General features: G+C 46.6%; 1 protein-coding gene across 1 annotated transcript in view; it reads right to left on the bottom strand.

Annotated features, from left to right (window-relative positions):
• Positions 1 to 677: 677 nt before the first annotated feature.
• ELOVL5 (ELOVL fatty acid elongase 5) overlaps positions 678 to 21,313 on the bottom strand; it is a 70,902-nt gene continuing 50,266 nt past the window's right edge. The window contains exons 4-8 of the mRNA XM_024755856.1: positions 8,861 to 8,938; positions 7,887 to 8,058; positions 6,078 to 6,202; positions 3,799 to 3,933; positions 678 to 2,540 (exon numbers count right to left, since the gene is read on the bottom strand). Of these exons, the coding sequence (XP_024611624.1) occupies positions 2,409 to 2,540; positions 3,799 to 3,933; positions 6,078 to 6,202; positions 7,887 to 8,058; positions 8,861 to 8,938 (642 nt within the window). The 3' untranslated portion in view covers positions 678 to 2,408. The remainder of the gene's footprint in view (positions 2,541 to 3,798; positions 3,934 to 6,077; positions 6,203 to 7,886; positions 8,059 to 8,860; positions 8,939 to 21,313) is intronic.

Raw genomic sequence — 21,313 nt, 5'->3', positions numbered from 1 at the left:
AGTGGAGGGAAGGAAGAGGGGCTGTCCGTGTCCTCATTTCCATCGTGGATGTGGACGGACCTGGTAAGTCAGAATGGGGGAGGCCTGGGGGGGCAGGGCCTGGGACGTGAAATGGTCTTTGGCAAAGAATGTGACACAGGCGGGCCCTCATTACTCTAGAGTAGGGGTCAGGGAACTATGGCCACAGGCCTTGAGTTTTGCAAATAAAGTTCTACTGGAACACAGCCACGCCCACCCACTTACATATTACCTGTGACTGCTTTGGAGCTCTGTACGAAAAGTAGCTGAACAGTGCGGACAGAGACAGGGTGGGCTGCAAAGCCTAAAGCATGTACTATCTGGTTCTTTACAGAAAGAATGTGCAGACCTCTGGTCTAGATCTAGGAAAGTAACTCTAATAGCCTGGGGCAGGGAGGGAGGAAGGAAAAAGGAGTGGACTTCGAGCTGGGGCCTTTAGTGGGGAAACTGGGAAAGGCTTAGAGGAAGGAATTGGGGTGCAGCCACCACCATATGTCTTACGATGTGGGGATCGATCCCTCCTCCTGTGAGCTGAGCCACAATATAACCTTCCAAACTGAATTATTTACATCTATTGGGGTGAGTTCCTAGATGGTGAAGAAAGCGAATTTTTCTCCAGTCATTCAGAATTAGCAGCATATAAACAATGTAAAACTAAGCACAGGTAATCAAAAACATTTTAATGATTAATGTTTAGACATTATTTAACATTGTGGGTATATCCAGATGAGCTAAAGCACACACTCTGACAGCACACTATTGAATGTTATACTTTCTGTATTGAAATATGTAGACATTTGCAAACTAGTACCTAGGAAGACATACATTTACAAATATACACATTCTAGATTTGATAAGGTAAATGTAAACAGATGCTGTGACTCCTTCCAAACAGAAATCCCACAAGACTAATTAAGAGAACCAACTGGCTCCCTATAATACGAATGTGCAAAATTAAAGCATGATAAACTGATATCTACATAAATATCAAACCAACAATTCGTTCAGACATTGCCAATGACCTTCTCAGATGTGTCACGAGTGGTTCAGTGAATGTTTTTTTCCTCCAGACGGAGAAGGTTATTCCGAGGCTAAATTCCAACACTTTAAGATGACACACACAACAGTCCTTATCTGTTTGACCACTGCCTCTAGGGTATGAGACGTGATTTTATGATAAGCAGTCTTATTTTTAAACAAGTATTTCTAAACAAATCTTTAGATTTGAAGCACGATAAAAAAATTACAGGTGCTATTAGATTTACATTAAACAAACCATCTCTATCCGATCCCCCAGTTCTCTCATGCTGCAGCTATCTGTTTAATTTTACCTTAAATTTTTCTAAGGTCCTTTCCCCACCTTTAATTCATTTTGGTAAGCTAGGCACATTTTCAAAGGAAGTTTGTGTCAAAACAAATAGTACAGAAATCAACCCAAATTTGGACCCTGGCAACCAGTTCCCCCACTGCTCATCTATGGGACTCTGTCAAATGGTAAACATTTAATCATCTCTCTTGAAAAGTATAAATCTTCTCTCACAAGTGGAAAGCAAAATGGGCTTTGTTTCCTGTATAAAAACACTTAAGCAATTCTGAAATTTAAAACGGCCTACTCATCCTACACACTTCCTAAGATCCTGAAGACAAAGAATATATATTTTAAGTTTCATCAAGACTGCTTTAGAACCCCCCCTCCCTTTTTACATTATTAATAGTGGCACTCAAAATAAAAAAATAAGATCTGTTAAAAAGTTAAACTGACTGTTCCACTAGATTTGAACCTGCCTGATTTAAAGCCGACATTACAAAACTGAAGGTGCCAAGTTCACACGTACAAGTCACTGGAAACTACGGTCACACGAGAGTTTCGTAAGTCATGGTCTTTGATTTTTCTGAACAGAGCTCTTAGAAATGAATAAAAACTTGAAACATACCCTAATTCAAACGAATACGCTTTGGGCCCTGTTTTTTAACTTTTAAGGCATGTGTGTTTCTCTACCGTAACACCATTATTATACAAATTTACAATCACATGCATGGTCTACAGTTAAAAAAAAAAAGTGTGGATTACAGTGTTATTAAATTGTGAATCACAATTCAGCACCTATCATGTTATAACTAATAAGGCAACAGCAGTGTCGTGTACTACAACAGCACGCCCTCCACAGTCTAGCGCGGGGGTCGGTGAGAGCCCAGAAATGTTAAAAATCTTATGCCTACTTGGGTAATCTGTCTACATTTCCTAGGGGTTTGGAACTGATGGAAGAGGTCCTACGTGAGTCACACTATGGTAGGCCGACTAGTTACAGCAGCTGTTAACGAGCATTGGGCACAATTCATTTGTGCTTACAATCAGACGACGGGGTTCAGAGGCTGTCAGCCCTTGGGCCTCAGTCCTTACGCTGCTTCCTCGGCTTCACACTGTTTTCCAGAGAAGAAAAGCTGCTGGTGTGGCCGTTCACGGCCGTCACGGAGCCGTTCTGGTGTTCTCTCCTCCGGGAGGCCCCCTTCTTGTTGTAGGTCTGCAAGGCATAAGGGCAGATGGCAACCACGGCGGGGGCCCAGCTGCATCCCCAACGTTAGAGCCTTTGGGGACCAGTGCTATCATATCAAGAAGCTACGTCTGTGGTCAAGCGACCAGGAAAATGGTTTTTTGCCACTGGTTTCAGTCACTCTTCCATTTTTTTGAGGCTCAGCCTGGGTAAGTTCAGGGATCCGCAGGCTCACTGTGTCAATGTTATCTGAGAGTTACACAGAAAACACAACCTACACTTCACTCAGCTCTGCCCTTCCACGCTCCCACTGCGGTGCCTTCTGCCACTCACGTCCTCTGCCTTCAAAACTGCCTCATGACTTCAGCAACTATTTCGGCCCTTTACGTACAAAGTGCTCTGCCACGAGGGCAGTCAAAACAGGTGTGGCTTCAGCTCCGTCGGGCCCTATCCTTTAACCTCCCTCATACCTGGTGACTGCCCCAAAGTGTAGCATGAACCACCAGCCCAGCAAGATGTGAATGCAACTCAAAGCCGCCACCCCAGGTGTGTCTGGGGAAAGGTGTCTGCCTGCATGGGGCGCAGGGAGGGGCAAACATGCTGCTCTGCCCCTCCGCCCCCCGGGCGGGGAGGGATGCTCAATGTGACCCGGCTTTACTCCCTCTTCCTTGCTCCTGACCACCCCCTACCTGCCTGCCCAGAACCAGGCCCTGCCCATGGAGCACGAACACACGAGCCCCAGGGATGACGGGACACAGGGGAGTCAACTGTGGCTGCAAAAGGTCAGGCTCCCCTGTAGGTAACCTGCCCTAAACAGACCCTTCCACGAGCAAAAACCTACATCACATCATGCACATGGGAACGACCCACACCCCCAAACCTGAGCAGCGGGGAGAGAAAGTGTAAGAAAACCAGGACGAAAGGCTGATTTCTGTCTACGACTGGGGTCTGTGATGGAAATTTCTTCAGACATTTAATTAAACCCCAAAGTTCAGGGCAGTGGGGCTGAGGGACATGGCGTTGAGACTCACCTATGGCGGGTCTGCAGTGGCCACGAGGGAAGCGGTACGGGGCCCGCGGGACAGCTCTGCTTTCCCACAGGGACCCCGAGCCTCCCTCATCGAAGACCTGGAACTCCAGAGGCCTGGACAGACTTCAGTACCTCCTCCTACATTGGCAGTGACCCCCACCCCAGCCCCACCACGGCAGGGGCTCCCCATAAGGAACGAATGAGGGCCTTGGCTCCAAGGACCCCCAATCTCAACCGTCACAGAAGAGTGAGATTTACCTGAATATAGAAGTTTGTGAAGAGGGCAATCAGAGAAATCATGTATCCAATCTGGAAATACAACCAACCAAGAGGGAAGGCGCACGGCCAGATGACCCCGCAGCTGGTCTGGATGATGGTCAGCACAAACTGTACCTGTGGGGGAGGAGACACAGCTGAGCACACGGCCACGCCCAGGGTCAAGGCATCCGCCAGATGCGCGCTCTACCCCGCACCCCCAAGTTTGGGAAGGAACACTTATTAACCCTTCTGTAGGTACAGAGGTCATTTAAAAAACACGGTGCATATGCTAAACGCACTCAAACTCGTTATACATCTGAATGGGTCCTATGTATACGCTCCTCCCCTTCCAACTACTGAAACCATCTTCTCTAAACCTTGGGGAACAGCCGGCAACACTGCGTTGTACATTCGGCAGTTGCTGAGGGTAGATTTCACAACAGATACATGTATCAAGTCATTACGTTGTACATCCTAAACTTACACAATACTATATGTGAATTATCTCTCAATGAAGCCGGAGGGAAACATGGAAAACGTGTTTAAAAAACCTAATACACACACACACACACACTTCAGGAATACAGTATAGGAGATGCAAGAGTTTTGTTTTTTGTTTTCTTTGTAAAGGAAGGATGGCCGTGGGGTGTACGTTTAGAGGGACCAGGGACCTCACCGCAGGACGTGCAATCCCACGGGACACTTTCCCCATCCTTATCCGTGGACCTTCTGGTTTGGTGAAGGCTGAGGCTGGCAGACAGACTTATACTCTGACTGGCATATAATGCTAATTCCTTAGATTATTTCTGACAAGTCAATCTTGAGAAGCAAAGGAAGGGCCGAGGGAAATGGGGAGAAGGGGCTAAGATAAGGCGTGGCTGCTGCTTCCTTTAAGGAGTTAACAGCGGAGGGCAGGGCTCTGCCCACTGGATTTCGGGCCCACCTTTCAGTGCTTCCACGTAGGGAACTGTTTTTTGTTTTTGTTTGTTTCCTTTTTTAAGGTTAAGTATCCTAGACTGAGAAGAAACTGTAAGTGGTGTGTAGAATAAATCTAGGCGACCTGGGTGCCATCTTCCACCTCAAAGGGCAGAGCCTAATGGGAAACCAACTCTCCAGGCTGCTCTAAATTCTGCTTCTGCAGAGCCACGCTGCGTGGAGCAAATCGATCTCTGCGTTGCTTCTCAAGCGTAACAGGGAGGCTGAAGAACAATTATCCTTCCTCACAGGTGGGTAAGGAGAAAATTAACAAGGACTGTCCAGCCACTGGCAAAGAGATGATAACGAAACGCCAAACACATAAGCAGCTCAGAAGGTCTCCTCGGATTTTTTTTTCCCAGAAGGTTATCTTTTAATATTGAAAAATTGCAGTTGGCTTGGAGGGATCTGAATCAGCTTGGTTTCCTTAGAAAAAAATGTACCAATAAGGCAAGGCCAGGGCCAAGAGTTTAATACCTAATATCGACAGGTTAGCTAGCTCTGGCCTATTGCTCCCATGTCCTCATCTATAAAACAGGGGTAATAACACGAAATCAGGCTACTGGGACAATCCGTGTAAAACTGCTTATTGACGTGAGAGCCTGGCACGTAGTAAACTCAACAAATGTCAGGATTTTAACGTGAGTAGTAATAGTGTTAATAATTAGTTTATGAAAGAAATCAGGAAGGGAGAGGAATAGGGTGTATAATATACTGACAGCTGAGGAAAGCTTTAAGAAGGACGGTGGGAAATAACCGCCAAGTGCGAACAGCTGCTGGGTGGCCCTGGCACGTGGGCCCAGGAAGGGGGCCGTCACCTGAGGCACAGCAGTGCCACCCTCGCCACCACACAGGCTGAGAGGTCGCCCGGCACCTGCATCCTTGCTGCCTAATAAGCTAGCGCCCTGGGCTCACGCTCCTCCCGGCAAATCCTGGAAACACACACACAGATTTCACCTTGGATTTGGGTTCTGATTAGAAAACACGTGCACACACACATGCTCTGTGCACAGACTCAGAACAAATGGCTGAACTTGAAGTCAGAGAGTTCGATTTAATCCTTGCTCCGCAATCCAACTAGCTGCACCCTCACAGGCACGGTCTCTCCATCGACTGAAATGAACACGATGCCCTGCTCTGCCCTCTTCAAGGAGTTTAACTGGACCGAGAGAGAGAGGATGAGAAAGCCACATCTTAGGTGTTAGTAAACAACAATGAAGCCAGGAGGGCGGCAAGAGCGCCCCAGGAAGAGCTTGGCATTCCCCAGGTGGCAAGTCCTGGGGGAAAGAGGCCACGTCACTCACCAGCTGCCCCTGCGTGATGTACTTCTTCCACCAGAGGTACGGCCTCATGGAAGGGACGGACGACAGACCGTAGTACGAGTACATGAGGACGTGGATGAAGCTGTTAAGTGTGGCACCAAAATAAGCTGCAAGAACAGAGGGAATTGGGGAGGAGGATGCCTCAATGTTTTATATGTAACAGGTCACAAATAAAATCCAAGATTCCTTTTAAATCAAAAAAAAACAACAAAGTGTTTTTGAACAGGGGCTAGCAGACACCGCGGCAGCAATCTGGCACTGCATGGGCATGCAATCAGAATTCAATTTCCACCCAGGGAAGGCAGTCGTCATGATGCTTTAAGCCCAGGGTCTGTTGCACAGCTACCAGGTGGGCATCCAGCACAGGAGTCAGGAGACCACCTGCCCCACTCTGGCACCTAAAGGTTTTGCTGCCAGGCCCCCAGTGACTCCCAGAGGCAGCTGCCCAAGTGCCTCTGATTGCTGCGTTGAAGATGTGGGGAAGACAGCCGATGGGCGGTACGTTCAAAGCTGGCCGTCTCTACACATTTGCTGAGGTCTGGAGAGGTCTTTGAAATCACCTCCTAATTATTCCCCAGGACTGCAGTGCGGAGGCCATATATTCTTATCAATAATAGAGTCCAGAGCCTCGTTCCTTAGAGATGAGAGACCCATTATTTATGTCTTAATTTATAATTTCCAGTAGAACCAGCAGGTCTTTTTTCAGACTCTCCGCCCTCTGCCCCCACGGTAAGCTATCAAGCAAAGCTACCAGCTTTCCCCCTTGTGCGGTCAGACACACCAGGCTGGGCTACGACAGTAACTGGCCATGTGACCTTGGACAAGTCACGTCCATTCTCTGGTTGTTTCTCATCGGCCAGGTGGGGCTGGTGATGATCTGTCATCCTGTGGGATCTCTGACATTTAAAGTCCTCTTCTAATGTGGGGAGGTGCCGTTTCTATTAGAAAGTTAAGTCAGGTAACCCACGGCCATGAGGTGTGAGCTCTACCAACCCTTCTTTTGTCTCAGGGTTCTCCCAAACTAGAAGGAGCTGTACTTGGAAAGTCCTTTCTGGTTCTACACTCCTCTATGTGAATCCTGGTGGGCCAAGTTAATCAAGGGTGGTGCTACCCTGGGGAAAAACATATTGTGAATAGACTCAAGGGGTCCTGGTCAAAATCTGTTGGTGATGGATGACAGAAATTTTGACTGGGACATGTTAGAACTCCTGGGCTGAAACTGACGGGGACAACTTAAATCTCTGGAAATTATGGGACACTTCAGACCACAAGTGGTCCACATCCTTCTTAGAGAATTTACTTCAAATGTTGGTGCTTGTCACAGAAGCTGCTCAGCTAAACACGCTTCAGGAAGGCGAGGGTCACTATATCAGAGTACGTGCAGACTCCCTGAGGTACTACAGCTAAAGCTTGTTCTCCGGTGCCCACTCCATGGTGTGATTCCATCTTCCTGGTCTGTCCCTGTCAGTCAAACGTCTTCTAAATTATAGGGGAACAAGGATCAGGGACAATCTGGAATAGAGAATTCTGTCCTGATTTCTTCATGTGCCCCAGGCTGGGAATCTGGTCTTTCCCTCATCTTGCCAAATCAGCACAGGATGTGCACCAAACTAGAAAAAGGTTCTGTCAGCTTGCTGAGTGCACAGGCCACGCAGACTATCGTTAAAGGCAACCTGGACACCACGTTCAAAGGCTTGACCTAGATATCTACAGGAACAACACCTTTTCTCAAAGCCTTAGTTTCAACTCAGCCTTTCCGCTCACACCTGTCCCCAAAGATGCCCGACTCACAGTGGCCACAGGGGACCCAGTTCATCACGAACCACCAGATGTTGAGCATGGAGGCATGGTGGTACACATGCAGGACTGTGACCTGGTGGTTGTTCTTGCGCAGGATGAAGAAGAAGGTGTCCATGAACTCAATGAGCTTGGAGAAGTAGTACCACCAGAGCACGCGGATGATCTAGGAGGAAGGGGCCGTCAGCATCTTCCGGGTTCTGCGCTCAACCCCAGGATCCCACCGCCCCCGCTCCCCCCGACTGGCCCTGCCAAAGCGAGTCACTCTGCAGTGTCTTTAGCCAGAACACCGGGGGCTGGGTGGGGGGCTGGGGGGAGTGAAGGCAGGGAAAGCTCTCAAAGGTCCACCAGCCCCTTTCAAGACTCTAACAGATCCCTGTCGGCCTCCTGTTCCCTCTGGAAGGAGCCTACAGAGCCATCGGAGGAAGAAAACCACACGAAAGGCACTTCTGCTTTCAGGGGCTGGCGTGGGGCAGGTGACAGACACGAGGCAGAGGAAGAAAGGAATCAGGGTATCCAGTGCCAGGTTCTGCCCAATTAAACGTGCCACACGGGGTCTCTAAGGAAATGACTGCCACGCTGAGGGTAGACTGCAGCGTTTTGTCAAAAACAAAACCCAAAAAACACGCCAGAGTGGAAGCTGGAACCGGCAGACCACACTCAGAGGCCACTTAGAGGAATGATTAAAACACTTAAGACATCCTTCCGATCCTGTTTATATAAATAGAGCACAAATACTGATAAATGCATGCACATTTTTTTCCCTAGAAGCTGTTAACAGGACTTACCTTTTGCAGAGAGAGAGATTTTAGTTTCCATTCTATACTTTTCATGCTGCTTAAGTTCTCATACCATGTGCACATACCGCTTTTAAAGTTCTTTAAAAAATGTCCACAGGGATTACCTGGATGGCCATCTTGTCTTTTGAACAATTTAGTTATTGAAAAAAAAAAAAAAAAAGACAATACCTTCATGTCTGCTTCTCCTCCACTGCGTGTGCCCTGACAGAAGAAGTTGTACTGGCCTTCCCATACTCCCGTCACTAACTGGAAAAAAAAAAAAAAGAAAAAGGGAAAAAGCTAATCACCAACAAAATAAGAACCAGGAGAAGCCCTATTCAATTAAAGTTCATTAATTTGAGAATCTGTGCAGACTGACCTCGGGCTGTGCTGAGGCAAGTTTGTTCCGGGCAAAAAACCATAATGACAAGGGAGTATGAACCAGGGGGGTTTAAATGACTAGGGACTCAATTTCACAAGGGGGCAGGCCCTGCTTTGCCAGGCTGCCTCTCTCCAGAACCCTCAGTTCCCCTGGGCCCGTCACAGGCACCTCGCCAATCCCGGGGCCCAAGTTTTCCAATCATGGGCTTGGGTCCTGCCCTGCCACGGCCTCAGGGGAAACCACAGGCTTTCTCAAACCTGTGTGTAGGACCAGAACCACCTCAAGGGCACAGTGAAAGGCAGATTGCTGGGGAGTGTTTCTGCTCTGGCAGGTCTGGGGTGGGGCCCAAGAATTCCTACTTCTAGCAGGTTCCCAGGTGATCCTGATGCCGGTCTGGAGCCCCCCTGCTGCAAGCCTGGGGCAACCGAGTCCAGCCTGAGCCTCTTCACTGTTTTCCGCTGCTGTGTCATCTCCGGATCCATGAATGAGACCTCTGCGAACTGAGGAACTGTGCCCACGCCTCGGAACTCGCCTGCGGCCGAGTAGGCACTGTGGTGGCACAGCGAGGACCCCGGACTTGGGGTGCAGAGCTGCAGGGTCGCCAGTTCTCCATGAGGGCCTCAGCTGCCTCACCCACACATGAGGGTGATGCCCGGCTAGGGGGAGACCTAAGGACCTGCTCCAACGGTCTAGAAGGTGGGTGTGATCTGACCACCCTGTGCGTGTCCACTATGTTCCAGCCAGCCAGACACCCACGAGATGCGCCTTTCTCCATGGAGACCGCAGCTCACCACCATCTCCTGAAGCCTTGGCATCCTCAACTGTTCCCGGTGGCTCTCCCTCTGGTGGTCAAGTGGGGCCACGGAAGGAGAAACCTCAGGTGGTCTGTCTTGTCATGCTTGAGCTCATCTGGGGAGCCAACACGGGGAACCGGCCACTGGGCCCCCAAGTGTGGTTCTCAACGTGTTCCCTAGTCCAGCTGCACCAGCATCATGTGGGAACTCCAAAGACATGCAAATACCTGAGCCCTGCCTGGAGCTGCAGAGCCAAAACCCTAGAGAGTCCAATCCTGTGGTTTATAGAGTGTGGTCCCGATGCAGCAGCACCATCACCCAGGAGTTAGCTAGAAACATAAAATCTGAGGCCTAACCCCAGACCCACTGAATCAGAAATTTCTGGGTGTGAAGCTCCGCGGTGTGAAAACAGGTTGTTTCACAGGTGACTTTTGATGCCACTGATGTTTGAGAACTGTTAAGCTGTGGTTCCCGTTCCAGCTTTAGGACAGGCTCACCGGGGGAGCTTTTAAAAATTGCTAATGGGGGCTTCCCTGGTGGCGCAGTGGTTGAGGGTCCGCCTGCCAATGCAGGGGACACGGGTTCGTGCCCCGGTCCGGGAGGATCCCACGTGCCGCAGAGCGGATGGGCCCGTGAGCCATGGCTGCTGAGCCTGTGCTCCGCAACGGGAGAGGCCACAACAGTGAGAGGCCCGCGTACCGCAAAAAAAAAAAAAATGCTAATGCCTGGCTTCCCCCAGACCATTAAACCAGAAGCTTGCAAGGCAATTCCAGTGTGAAACTAGGAGTGGGAACCACTGGTTTCATGCTACCTGATTCACGTAAGAAATGGTTCACCTACCAGCGCTGCACGAAAGATGTCACCAAGACACAGGACTTTAGAACCTTGCACTGACCACCTGCCCCTACACTGTCCTCCAACAGAGTTTGGCTGGGGGGGAGGGCAGCGGCACACAGATACCCTCAGGGAACTTCAGCTGATCACAAAGGTCTGAAGACAAAGGGGTAAACTTCCACCCTCAGAGACAAAAGCCAGCACACGCAACACCCTGCTTCAATCTGGTTTTCCTTCTACTAACTCCTTTAAGAGCTAACACGGTTTTTGCGGCCAAAGACCAGCCCATCATTTTATGATGAAAAGAACCCAAGATTAGGGAGAAGTACCAGGGCTAGTGAGCAACCTGGGACACGCCAGCTAATTCCCTTGGACCTTGGTCATTCTTTACCGTAAGCAGATGAGGCTGTATTAAATTATTTCCAAAGGTTCTGTTTTAATTTTCTACAGTTACTAAGATTTTTTTGAAAACAGACCACACATAAACTACACTATACTATCTTTGAAAAACCAGACCGATAGGTAATTTACTGGAAGGTATATTATCTTTCTGGTCTTCCCCTTCCTAAAGTCATGCCAGTTAAGCACACCGCATGCAGACCTACCAGAAGTCCCAACCATCAAGATACAAAGCCTGAGTCTAAAGTGGACTGCGTGTGTGTGTGTGCGCGCGCGCGTGTGTGTGTGTGTGTGCCCGCGCTGGGGTGGAAACCTGAGGGAAGAGAGGTGTCATCTTGGCACAATGTTCTTTGCTGCCCTTCCTTCTACCCCATGAGGGCGCTGATAAATTTTCTTCTGTGGCTGGAGGGTACAGAGAAAGAACTTTTTGGAACTCCACTGGGTTAAAGGATGGAGATAAAGAAGCCTAGATCACAGGTGTGAGCCTCTCCCAGGTGAGATACATTCTCCAAGTGCAAAATCTGCTTCCCTTGTAGGAAGTCCCGCCCCTTGAGCCCAGCTGGCTGTCGCATGCTTCCGTGTTTCTGGTCACAGGAGCAACTAGGAGAGACAGTGTGAAGACTTCAAAGCAAACGCGTCACCACTTCTGGGCATCCCCTCTGAGCACATCTGCTTTTGCCCCTTGGCAGTAAAAAAAAGGGGAAACAACTTTCAAAAGCACCAGAAGAGAATGTAAAATCTTTGTTCACAGAAGCCTTTCCTTAGAAACAGAAACTTGTAGTTCTTTTACATCACCAATGGGAGGGAGGGAGCACAAAAAATACTATGAAACAGCAAACCATGCCTGTTCCTTTATTTACAAAAACAGATGGCAGCTCTTTAGGCCTCATTTTCCTCACTCTTCAAACAGGATAAAAATAATACTCTGGCCTGTTCAGGCTGCCGTGAGACGTTAACAAGATGTGTGTAATGCTTATCTCACCCAACCTGGTATAGAGGATAAGCACAGCAACTGTTAGAAATGACCATTACTTTATCCTTTTCAACTGCAGTGCTCTCCGCACCCATGGACCCCCATCTCCAGCTCTCAAAATCTTATTCATCCTTCAAAGGTCAGCTAAAATTTTATTGTTTTTCATGATTGCTCCCTTGAGCACTCCAGCTGAACCCAGTCTCCTGCCTCTGAGCCTAGGTGCCGTGACTTACACCTATGCGCTTACATGCTCCTTTAAGACCCGTCACTGGCTCTGTCTGAAGCTCCTCTGTAAGCTCTCAGAGGTTGTGTCTGCACATCTGCATCCACAGAATCCATCACGGGGGTGGGGGGAGATGGAACGGGGACTCGTACATAAGGGATGTTGAACAAATATTTGCTCGATAAAAACAAACAAAGTGTTCAAGGTGCTGCTTCTTGCCCCTTAAATCTAGGCCCAATGTTTTATTTGCAGGGGAAAATAAAAGTTTCCGTTCACAAGATGAAAACCAGTCCTCATTAAATGTCATACTGGTGACATGGAGTTTAATTCTTAAATATCCTTGGCTTCAAAAGGGATAGGATATTTAACACATGAGGATCAAGCACCCGAGTTCAAGTTTATTCACCTAAGCTTCTCAGCCACCCTCCGTACAAGTGGCCAGTATCAGGGTCCTGCTCTCTCCATTCCCATCAGAAAAAAAAGGCATGTCTGAGTAACAGACCCTGGAGGCTCTCAGCCAAGGCCCGGCCTTCCCTCCAAGAGCTGCTCTGGGCAGCTCATCACACTGCAGCCCCAGGGAGGGCCCAGGAGGTGGGACCAAAGGGGAGGCACTGGAAGTGAGGGCAGGGCTCTACCTTGACTTCTGGAAGTCACCCCGACAGGGCAGGTCCGCGCTCCAGTGGAAAAGCAGGCCACAGCAAGCAGCTGGCCACCACCGCCCCAGCTCCGGATCTCACCGGCCACTCCAAGAACCACCGAGGGAGCACTAAGTACCCTACACCTGGCTTCTCCCCAGTAACCAAGACACACACAGCACCGCTGTGAACCACCACTCCTTCTCTGGAGTAAGGCAAACTTCAATTAGGCCATGGGCGTGTGCAGAGCTATAATTAAAGCCTAGCTAGAAGCTTTCTTCTCTCCTTATGAGACAAATTCAATAACCAAAAGTGGTTTCATGCATCTTTTCACTTAGAGAAGAAAACTGAGGTGAATATCACAGCTGGGTCTGGATGGTGCAGTTCACGGAGTGATTCATCTCTAGTTGATTGTCTAGGTGAGAGTTGACTTTTCTCAACTAACACCACAATTTAACCACAAATGTATACCCTATAGCATGATAACCACTTCCAAGGCACTTTCTGTAATGCCACAAAAGCATCTCAAGAAACAAGATCATTTGAAACACTTTAAGCAGAAAAATGTCATCCTGTGTGGCCCTTATCAGTTCACTCACCCCAGCAACCCAAGACGTCAGAGCAGTAAGGTGACCCCTTTCCAAAAGGGGCTAATGGATTTAGTGATGAGGGTTTGATGAGCTGTGTGGTTATTTCCCCCTAAGCAGGAATGGAATGAAAGGTAACGGGAACAGACACTATCCACGCTGAAATTCAACCATCCCAGGACCCGAGGGACTTTGCTAAAGTAAGCACCACCACCAAAAGTGTGTGAGGTTGACATCTTCCCAGATTTGACTGTTCCTGTGGGCATCTACAAGTGTGTACTTTTTAGAACCGGTACAAGGTCATGTTTTTTATTAAGGAAACAGAGACGAGTAGTGATATGGCTGGTCCAAAGTCACACAGCTTCTCGGTGGCACTGCTGGGACCAGCACCTAGGAATCCTGACTCTTGGTCCAAATGCAATGTCTCTAACAGCACTTCCAAGCTCCTCTGACCTTCCTTGTCTGTTTTTGTGTCTTTAGTAAGAACACAATGGAGATACTCTATTCATGAAGAATTCTATGGAAAAGCAGACCTTTCGCTGCATCTTTATCGTCAGCAGATGTTTGGTTTCAAACATCAGCTACTCCCAAATTAAAAGCACCTCTTTCTCCAAGGTTTAGCTGGCCAATACTGGCAGTGCCATTATGGAACAGGGTCAAGTCAAAGCATGTGGTTTTGAATTTCAAATCTTTCCTGTCCAGAGCAGAAGGATGCCCATTAAGATAATTTCATACCTGTGGCCTCCCACAGTGTTTTTTTCCACTGAGGCCCAGGAACCCCTTGGGTTACAGCTGACTGCGGTACTCTTGGTTACGTCATAAGGCCAGGCTCTGTACACTAGAGAAGGCTTCAGAACAAAGCACAAAGAAACAGCTTGTCCTCAGCCCAGCCTGACACAGGTATGTCTGGCATTCTTCCCTCAACCCTGGGCCCTGTCCACTTACGCTGGCAGTCCTTTTGTCTCACTATTCAGCCTCCTGAGAGGTGGTTTCTGGTAAATTGCTTCCACATACCCCACAAGAAACACTCATTTTATATTTTATGGGACTGGCTGGGAGAGAAAACCCAAGCTGAGGCTCAGTGTTCTGAGGCAGTGACGCACAATGGCCTGAAGCACAGACTCGAATCCCAGGTCCACCCGGGGCTTTGCCTGTGCAGAAAGGGGACAGTGACAGTGTGATGAACAGTGAGTGAACCCAGTACCTGGCATAAGGCAGGCACTGTATATATAAGTCTTTGCTATGACTCTACACAAATGTCTGCTCTTTCTGCCCCAGCGCTTGAAGGCTCGTGACTAGGTCTGCACTGCTGCTGCTCCTACTGTATACAGAAGCCCCACCAGAGCATTCTCTGCGGAATTTAAAGAGACACCTCCAGGGCTTCCCTGGTGGCGCAGTGGTTGAGAATCCGCCTGCCGATGCAGAGGACACGGGTTCGTGCCCCGGTCCGGGAAGATCCCACATGCCGCGGAGCGGCTGGGCCCGTGAGCCATGGCCGCTGAGCCTGCGCGTCCGGAGCCTGTGCTCCGCAACGGGAGAGGCCACAACAGTGAGAGGCCCGCGTACCGCAAAAACAAAAACAAAAACAAAGAGAGACCTCCAGCTTACCTGACTCCTGCTTTACAAACTGAGTCTGCTTTAGTTGAGGATTTGTAGACTGGTTCCTTTTTATACCAGCTGTAAGGCTCAGTTACCAAGGTCTGTAGGGTCAGTTTAGAGGAGTCAGGCCTGGCTCTGGACCAAAGCCAAAGCTTCCTCTCTACTGGAAGGCATCCCTTCCCTGTCCCCTGGGAGTGTGGCTGAGGGGAAGGCTGTCTGTCAGAAGGCTGAATCCTTTTCTCCATCTTCCCACTGCAGGCATTCCCTCAGGGCAGTGCCAGGTAAATGGACAGGCAGGTAACTGAGGTGCTGCTTCTCCCTGAGAGAAGCTTCTTTCTGAGCAAGGAGTTTCAGTGGTAGGGGAACTGTGAGTGAGATGTGTTTTAGGCAATCGTTGGGCCTTTCCTATAAGTATTAATCTCACCAGAGTTTCAACCTCTGTTCAATGCGGAAAGGCAGAATAGTACTAAATGTCTTTTTCAGAGTATTTTGGGAAACAAAATCATTTCTAAATAAAATTCAGTAATTACTTGCCAGGTCCTTTAAGTGTTTTTCCACAATAACATATCTATTTTAAGAAAGCCTGAAGGGAAAGAAAAACAAGACCGTTTAGAATATAATGTCTCCAGAGCAACTGCTCTGCAGCTCTGTCGAGGACCTTCAAAGCCAGAGCCGGGGAGGCAGTGCTGTCAGGGGCCTGGGGAGACGTGCTGACAGCACCAACGCCACAATTACACACGGGGCGGAAAGCACAAGCAAAACACCCTTCCCGTCAAATGCTCAACTTCTCTCATCCTCCGTGTAAAGCAGCGTCGGAAATCTTCAAGAGAAGATTCAAAGAAGAAAACCACTGACGTCTGGTCCTGGCAACGCAGCAAACCGCGCGAAAGCTGAACCACCTCCCCACCGTTAACACAAGGCAGAAATGCTATATGAAACACCAGAGAAACGCCAACACCACCGATGCCTGACTGTAAGGTGAGGCTTCCCCTAAAAAGTAAGTCAGAAAAGAGGACGTGAGCTCACATTCAAGTTCTTTTAAAAATCCCTTTTGTTTGGGGCAGACACGTTTACCTGAGATGACCCCAGCAGTACTAGCTTGGGATGCTTACACGGGACACCCTACAAACTGTCTTGTTTTTGTTTTTGAAAAAGGTAAAGAAATTTAACATAGGGTCTTCCCTGGCGGTCCGGTGGTTAAGACTCTGCGCTTCCAATGCAGGGGGCGTGGGTTTGATCTCTGGTCGGGAAACTAAGATCCCACATGCTGTGCAGTGTGGCCAAAAAAAAAAAAAAAAATTAACATTGATATAATAATTATTCCCAGAGGCATGACCTCACAGATATAGCTGGAAGAAAATTTTTTAAAGGATATTTTCAAATAGCAATACAGCAAATGGTTAAGTTTGAGATCACAGTTGTATCTAACTAGGAAAAAAACCAATGTTTCCATGTTATGAGGTGAAAAAAAGAACAAGCAGTGAATTTTTATAAAGAAATAAAAAATGTACAGTAACTGAAACTAAAAATGGCTGAAAGAGCAGATTAGACACAACTGAAAATACGAGTGAATTAGAGGAATGCAGGAGAGACATAAAGATGCAAAAAACACGAGAGAGAATACGTAGGGGTGAGAATGTCCAACACACGTCTAATAGGAGCTCCAGCCAGAGCTGGTGAAGGAGGAGGAAGCATCGAGGATATGATGCCTGACGACTTTCCCAAATTCAGAAACACAGAAATTCTCAGCTTGGATGCACACAATCCTGAGTGAGATAAATAAAAGTGGATTACTATCTAGGCACACTCTGTTTCATTCTTAAACAATTTTAGAAATATCTGGAAAGAAAAAGACTACCTACAAAATGAACAAAAATGGGAGTGCGGCAGACTTCTCTGATAAATCTGCAAAGTGCTGGGGGAAAATAACTGCTAATTTAGAATCCTACGCCCTAAAATACTATGCAAGCATAAAGTCACATAAATGATGCTCAAACAGAGACTGAGTTTACCCTTCCCAGAAAAGGAACTACTTCAGAAGAAAACTGAACCTCAAAGGAGAGAATGGATTTCACAAATGAACAGCGTGCAAAGAAAATCAGTAAGCACAGACTGTAATGATGACCGTTTAGGACCTCAGAAAGAGGTGGAATGAAACACCTGCCAACAATAACATGGAAGATGGGGGATCAGAGCCCAGATCTTCTACGGTCCTTGCATTGTTCAGGAGTAGAAACAGTAATTCATTTTAGACTTCATTAAGTCAAGGGTGCATGTTAAAAACTTATAGGTAATTACTAAATAATAGAATTAGAATAACTTTTAAATCAGTAAAATGAAAAAAAAATGCAACAGAAAGCAGGAAAGGAATAAAAAAAGAGCAAAGAAAACATACAAACACATACACACAAAGGTGATAGAAATTATTCCAATATAACGATTATACTAAATGAAAATGGATTAAAATTTCCCCACTAAAAGACAAGAGAATGTCAAGATTCAGTCATTAACTCCTAAGTGTATACCTGGCCTAAATAAATAAATAAATAAAATTTGCACACAGGGACATGTCCAATAACATTCAATGCAACATTGTTTCTGTTTGGGGAGGAAGGTTTCTGATCAAGAAAAAAACATACTTTTTAATTCCTTCTTAACTGCAAAAGCTTTTTACCTCAAGTGCCAGCATATACATTTATTTCTAGCTAGTAAAGCACATGAGAATTGCTGCTTTGGAGAATAATTATGAAAATAGTACAATTTTGTTTCTGTAATACATTAAAAAATGCAAAATGCAAAACAAGAGTGAAGTTTCTGCAAAGGAGAAAGATAGTGTTGGGAGATAATTCTCCAAGGATCTCAATGCAAAATTGTTACATTGGAAATAACATACATGTCCATCCAAAGAAAAATGGATAAAACGGCATAATAAACTCTAACACTGAAATAATACAGAGAAGTTAAAACTAATGAAATGAAATCCGTAAGATTCAACATACATTCTCAAAATATAATGCTGACTGAAAAAAGCTATTTGATAAAGAGTATAAACTGTACACCATTTATGTAAGTTAAAAAAATTGTCTCAGAATATTCTGTAAGTTGTCACATATACATACATGTTTAGTAAAAGTATAAAAACATATCCAGGGGCTTCCCTGGTGGCGCAGTGGTTAAGAGTCCGCCTGCCGATGCAGGGGATGCGGGTTCATGCCCCGGTCCAGGAAGATCCCACATGCCACGGAGCGGCTGGGCCCGTGAGCCATGGCCGCTGGGCCTGCGCATCCGGAGCCTGTGCTCTGCATCAGGAGAGGACACAACAGTGAGAGGCCCGCGTACCACAAAAAAAAAAAACAAAAAACACCCCAAACATATCCAGAAAAGAAACGAACTTCAGAAGAAAGTCAAATCTGTGAAGGGGCTGTGCTTTAGATGCATTTTTGTCATTTCCTCTTTAAACAAAAAATTCAAACCAGTAATGTCAATATTTGTTAGGTACATAGATAAATATATTTCTATGATTTTATTTTCCATATTCTGAAGTAGTTTTGGACTTACAATTTTAAGTAAAAATTGCAAAGGGAAAGAAAAAGTAAGTTTTGAATCTATGCCAACTCAGATCACCTATCGAGTTAGCTATCAATCATTCTCTAAAATTACATTTTAAATGTTCTGAATGTTTGAATCATTTCACTGAATTTTCTCACACTACTTCACAACACACAGTTCTAACTGCAAGGGAATAAACAATCAAAATAATCTTGTTTGTAATCTGTGATTTATCATTATTAAATAAAGTAAAATGTCGTTCTGGCATTTGCTTTTTTATGTCTTAATGCCGAAGCCATGCTAACAAGGGGACGGAAAAGATGTGGAAAGAACATTGTAACTACAGCCAGTGAGGTGTGTGTGAGAGACGCAAGGCTGGAGGCACCGTGGGCACCCCTGGGGGCACCGTGATGGGACAGAAGGCGTCAGGCTCCTCGGGACCACGGGGAGGCAGGAGAGGCTGGGATCACTGCTCTAGAGCCAAGCCCTCTCAAGGTGTCACAGAGGAACTGACCTTGAGAAGGGTCCTCAGAAACGAGACGGGGACTGTCAAACTGAGGCAGGCTTAGGTCTGAAGGAAATGGAGTTTCTAGGTGGGGCAGAGACCCAAAGAAAGGAATAACCTGGTCTTGGGGGTTTAAGTGGATGGGGCACTGGGGCAGGCTGCTAAGGAGGGCAGCCAGCAGTTCTCTCCATTCAAGTTTAAGGTTGACGTGCTGTGCGTGCTGACCCTGCTTCCTGCTGCTACTGCTGAGCCCCGCGATCCCTGCACAGGGATGCTCCCCTCCGGACCGTGACAAACCAAGCAACTGGATCCTCCCTGCTTTGCTGACGAGAGGCCAGAGGCCAGGGGCTGGGCGGATATACCAAAAAAGTTCCAGGTCAGGACAGAGCAGCCCCCTGAGTGTCTGACATGTTAACTAAGGAGTTATACTACTGGGTGAGCCAGGGGAAACCTGAGTCCAGCCCAGGTACACCCTGCACAATGAGGGAAAAGTCACAATCTGGCATCTGGTGGGTGGGGATTCTCAATCTTGGGGACAAAGGGAAAGATGTGTGGATAGTCTGAAAACACAGTGGGGCTTCCATTCAGATGAAACATGCCCTGGAGGTGGGGGGGGGGAAGGGGGGGCTGGAGGAGTAGGGGTGTGGGTAGAACGGCACACAAGATGTTTATGTTTGCTATGAGGACACCGTTTTACAAAGCTGAGTGAGTAATGCAAACTAAGTTGTTTCTCTTCTATAACTTAACATTTTATTTTCGAGGCTTTACCACTGACTGTGACCTTAGACAACACCTAATTTAATAAATGAAAAAATGCTTGCCATGAAGTCCTCTACTCCTAATGTAAAACATACCACTTTCAAACATACTTCTAGTCAGGGATTATGACCTCCTTCCCAGAAATAAAACACCACGTTCATGAGGCAATTAGAAGTAAAGCCCTGTCTCTCTTTTTAATTTTCTTTCTACCAAGTGCAGAAGCTATGACCAAGCTCTTTCTATACCTTAAACTCAGTTTCACAGTTACAAGACAGTCATTTGGTTACTTTTCTTCTTCCAGTCATTTTAAAACTTCCTGACTCCTCTCTCATTTCCTTTTTATCTCCCTCTTTCAAGATTTCTCTTCTCTCCTTGCAACAGTTAATTTTCTTTATATTAACCTAAAACTTTGCCAAGGCAGCTGAGAATTCATACCACAGGATTAAACAAACAGAAATATCAATGGCTACATATTTATTTTTAAGATTCTTTACAGACCCAAATATGTAGATAAGCAGGTGGGTAAATAAAGACTAATCGTTGTGACCATGCCAATGGTGTGACCACAGGCAATGGCTCCAACTCTTGGGATGTTTCCCTGAAATGAGGGGCCCAGCTGGGCTCCATGGTCCCCTCAGTTTGTTCTGCTGTAAAATGCCATGACTGCCCCGTGTTTCAGTACTCATTGGACTATAAATGCTAAGCAAAAAAAGAGGAAAAACCAGTAGCTAAAATGAAATTTAAAACTTGACGAAAGATATGTTATAAGGTTATTCCTGAGGGGTTTATGTAAGTACAGGAAAAAAAAAAAGACAAAATCAAAAAGAAATATCATCTAATGTGGGTACTAGGGTTTCTTTTCAACTCGGGAATATCTGATCTGAGCCTATTTTTATAAACTTGATTTAATTTAAAGATTATTGCCCCCTCATCCATTACTTCCCTATGTACTCTAAATTGTGGGTTAAGCACGTTATTTTCCTCCTCTATTTCCTGAATCTCTCTATTCAGGGCTTAGATACTGCTCAACATCTTCCAATGTTTTCGCCAAGCTGTCTTGGAGGGAAATCTGTACTTCCTATTACAATGCTTTTAGAACCCCCCAAATTCAGCCACATGCACTTGGAGGCGATCTACCCAGCACTCTTCTTCCCCTCTTTACCAGGGAATTACCTGTTTGAGAGGTTAATTATGAAGTTGTAATTATATCTCTAGGGCTTGAGAAACGTATAAGACAGATAGATACTTAAGTTCTGTAAGATTTAATAGTCTTAAATACTTTTTCTCTAGAATATTGCTAGGCGTAATAATAAACTCTATAAGAGCCTTCTTAAGGAAATGGCTCTACCATCTATCAAGTAGGGGAAAGTAAACGGCTCGCTCTAAGACACCTGACAGCTTGC

The sequence above is a fragment of the Neophocaena asiaeorientalis genome, unplaced genomic scaffold (genome assembly GCF_003031525.2).
Source record: "Neophocaena asiaeorientalis asiaeorientalis breed wild unplaced genomic scaffold, Neophocaena_asiaeorientalis_V1.1 scaffold962, whole genome shotgun sequence".
NCBI lineage: Eukaryota > Metazoa > Chordata > Mammalia > Artiodactyla > Phocoenidae > Neophocaena > Neophocaena asiaeorientalis.
The sequence above is the reverse complement of the archived record's forward strand: the minus strand, read 5'-3'. Positions and strand labels throughout refer to the sequence as shown.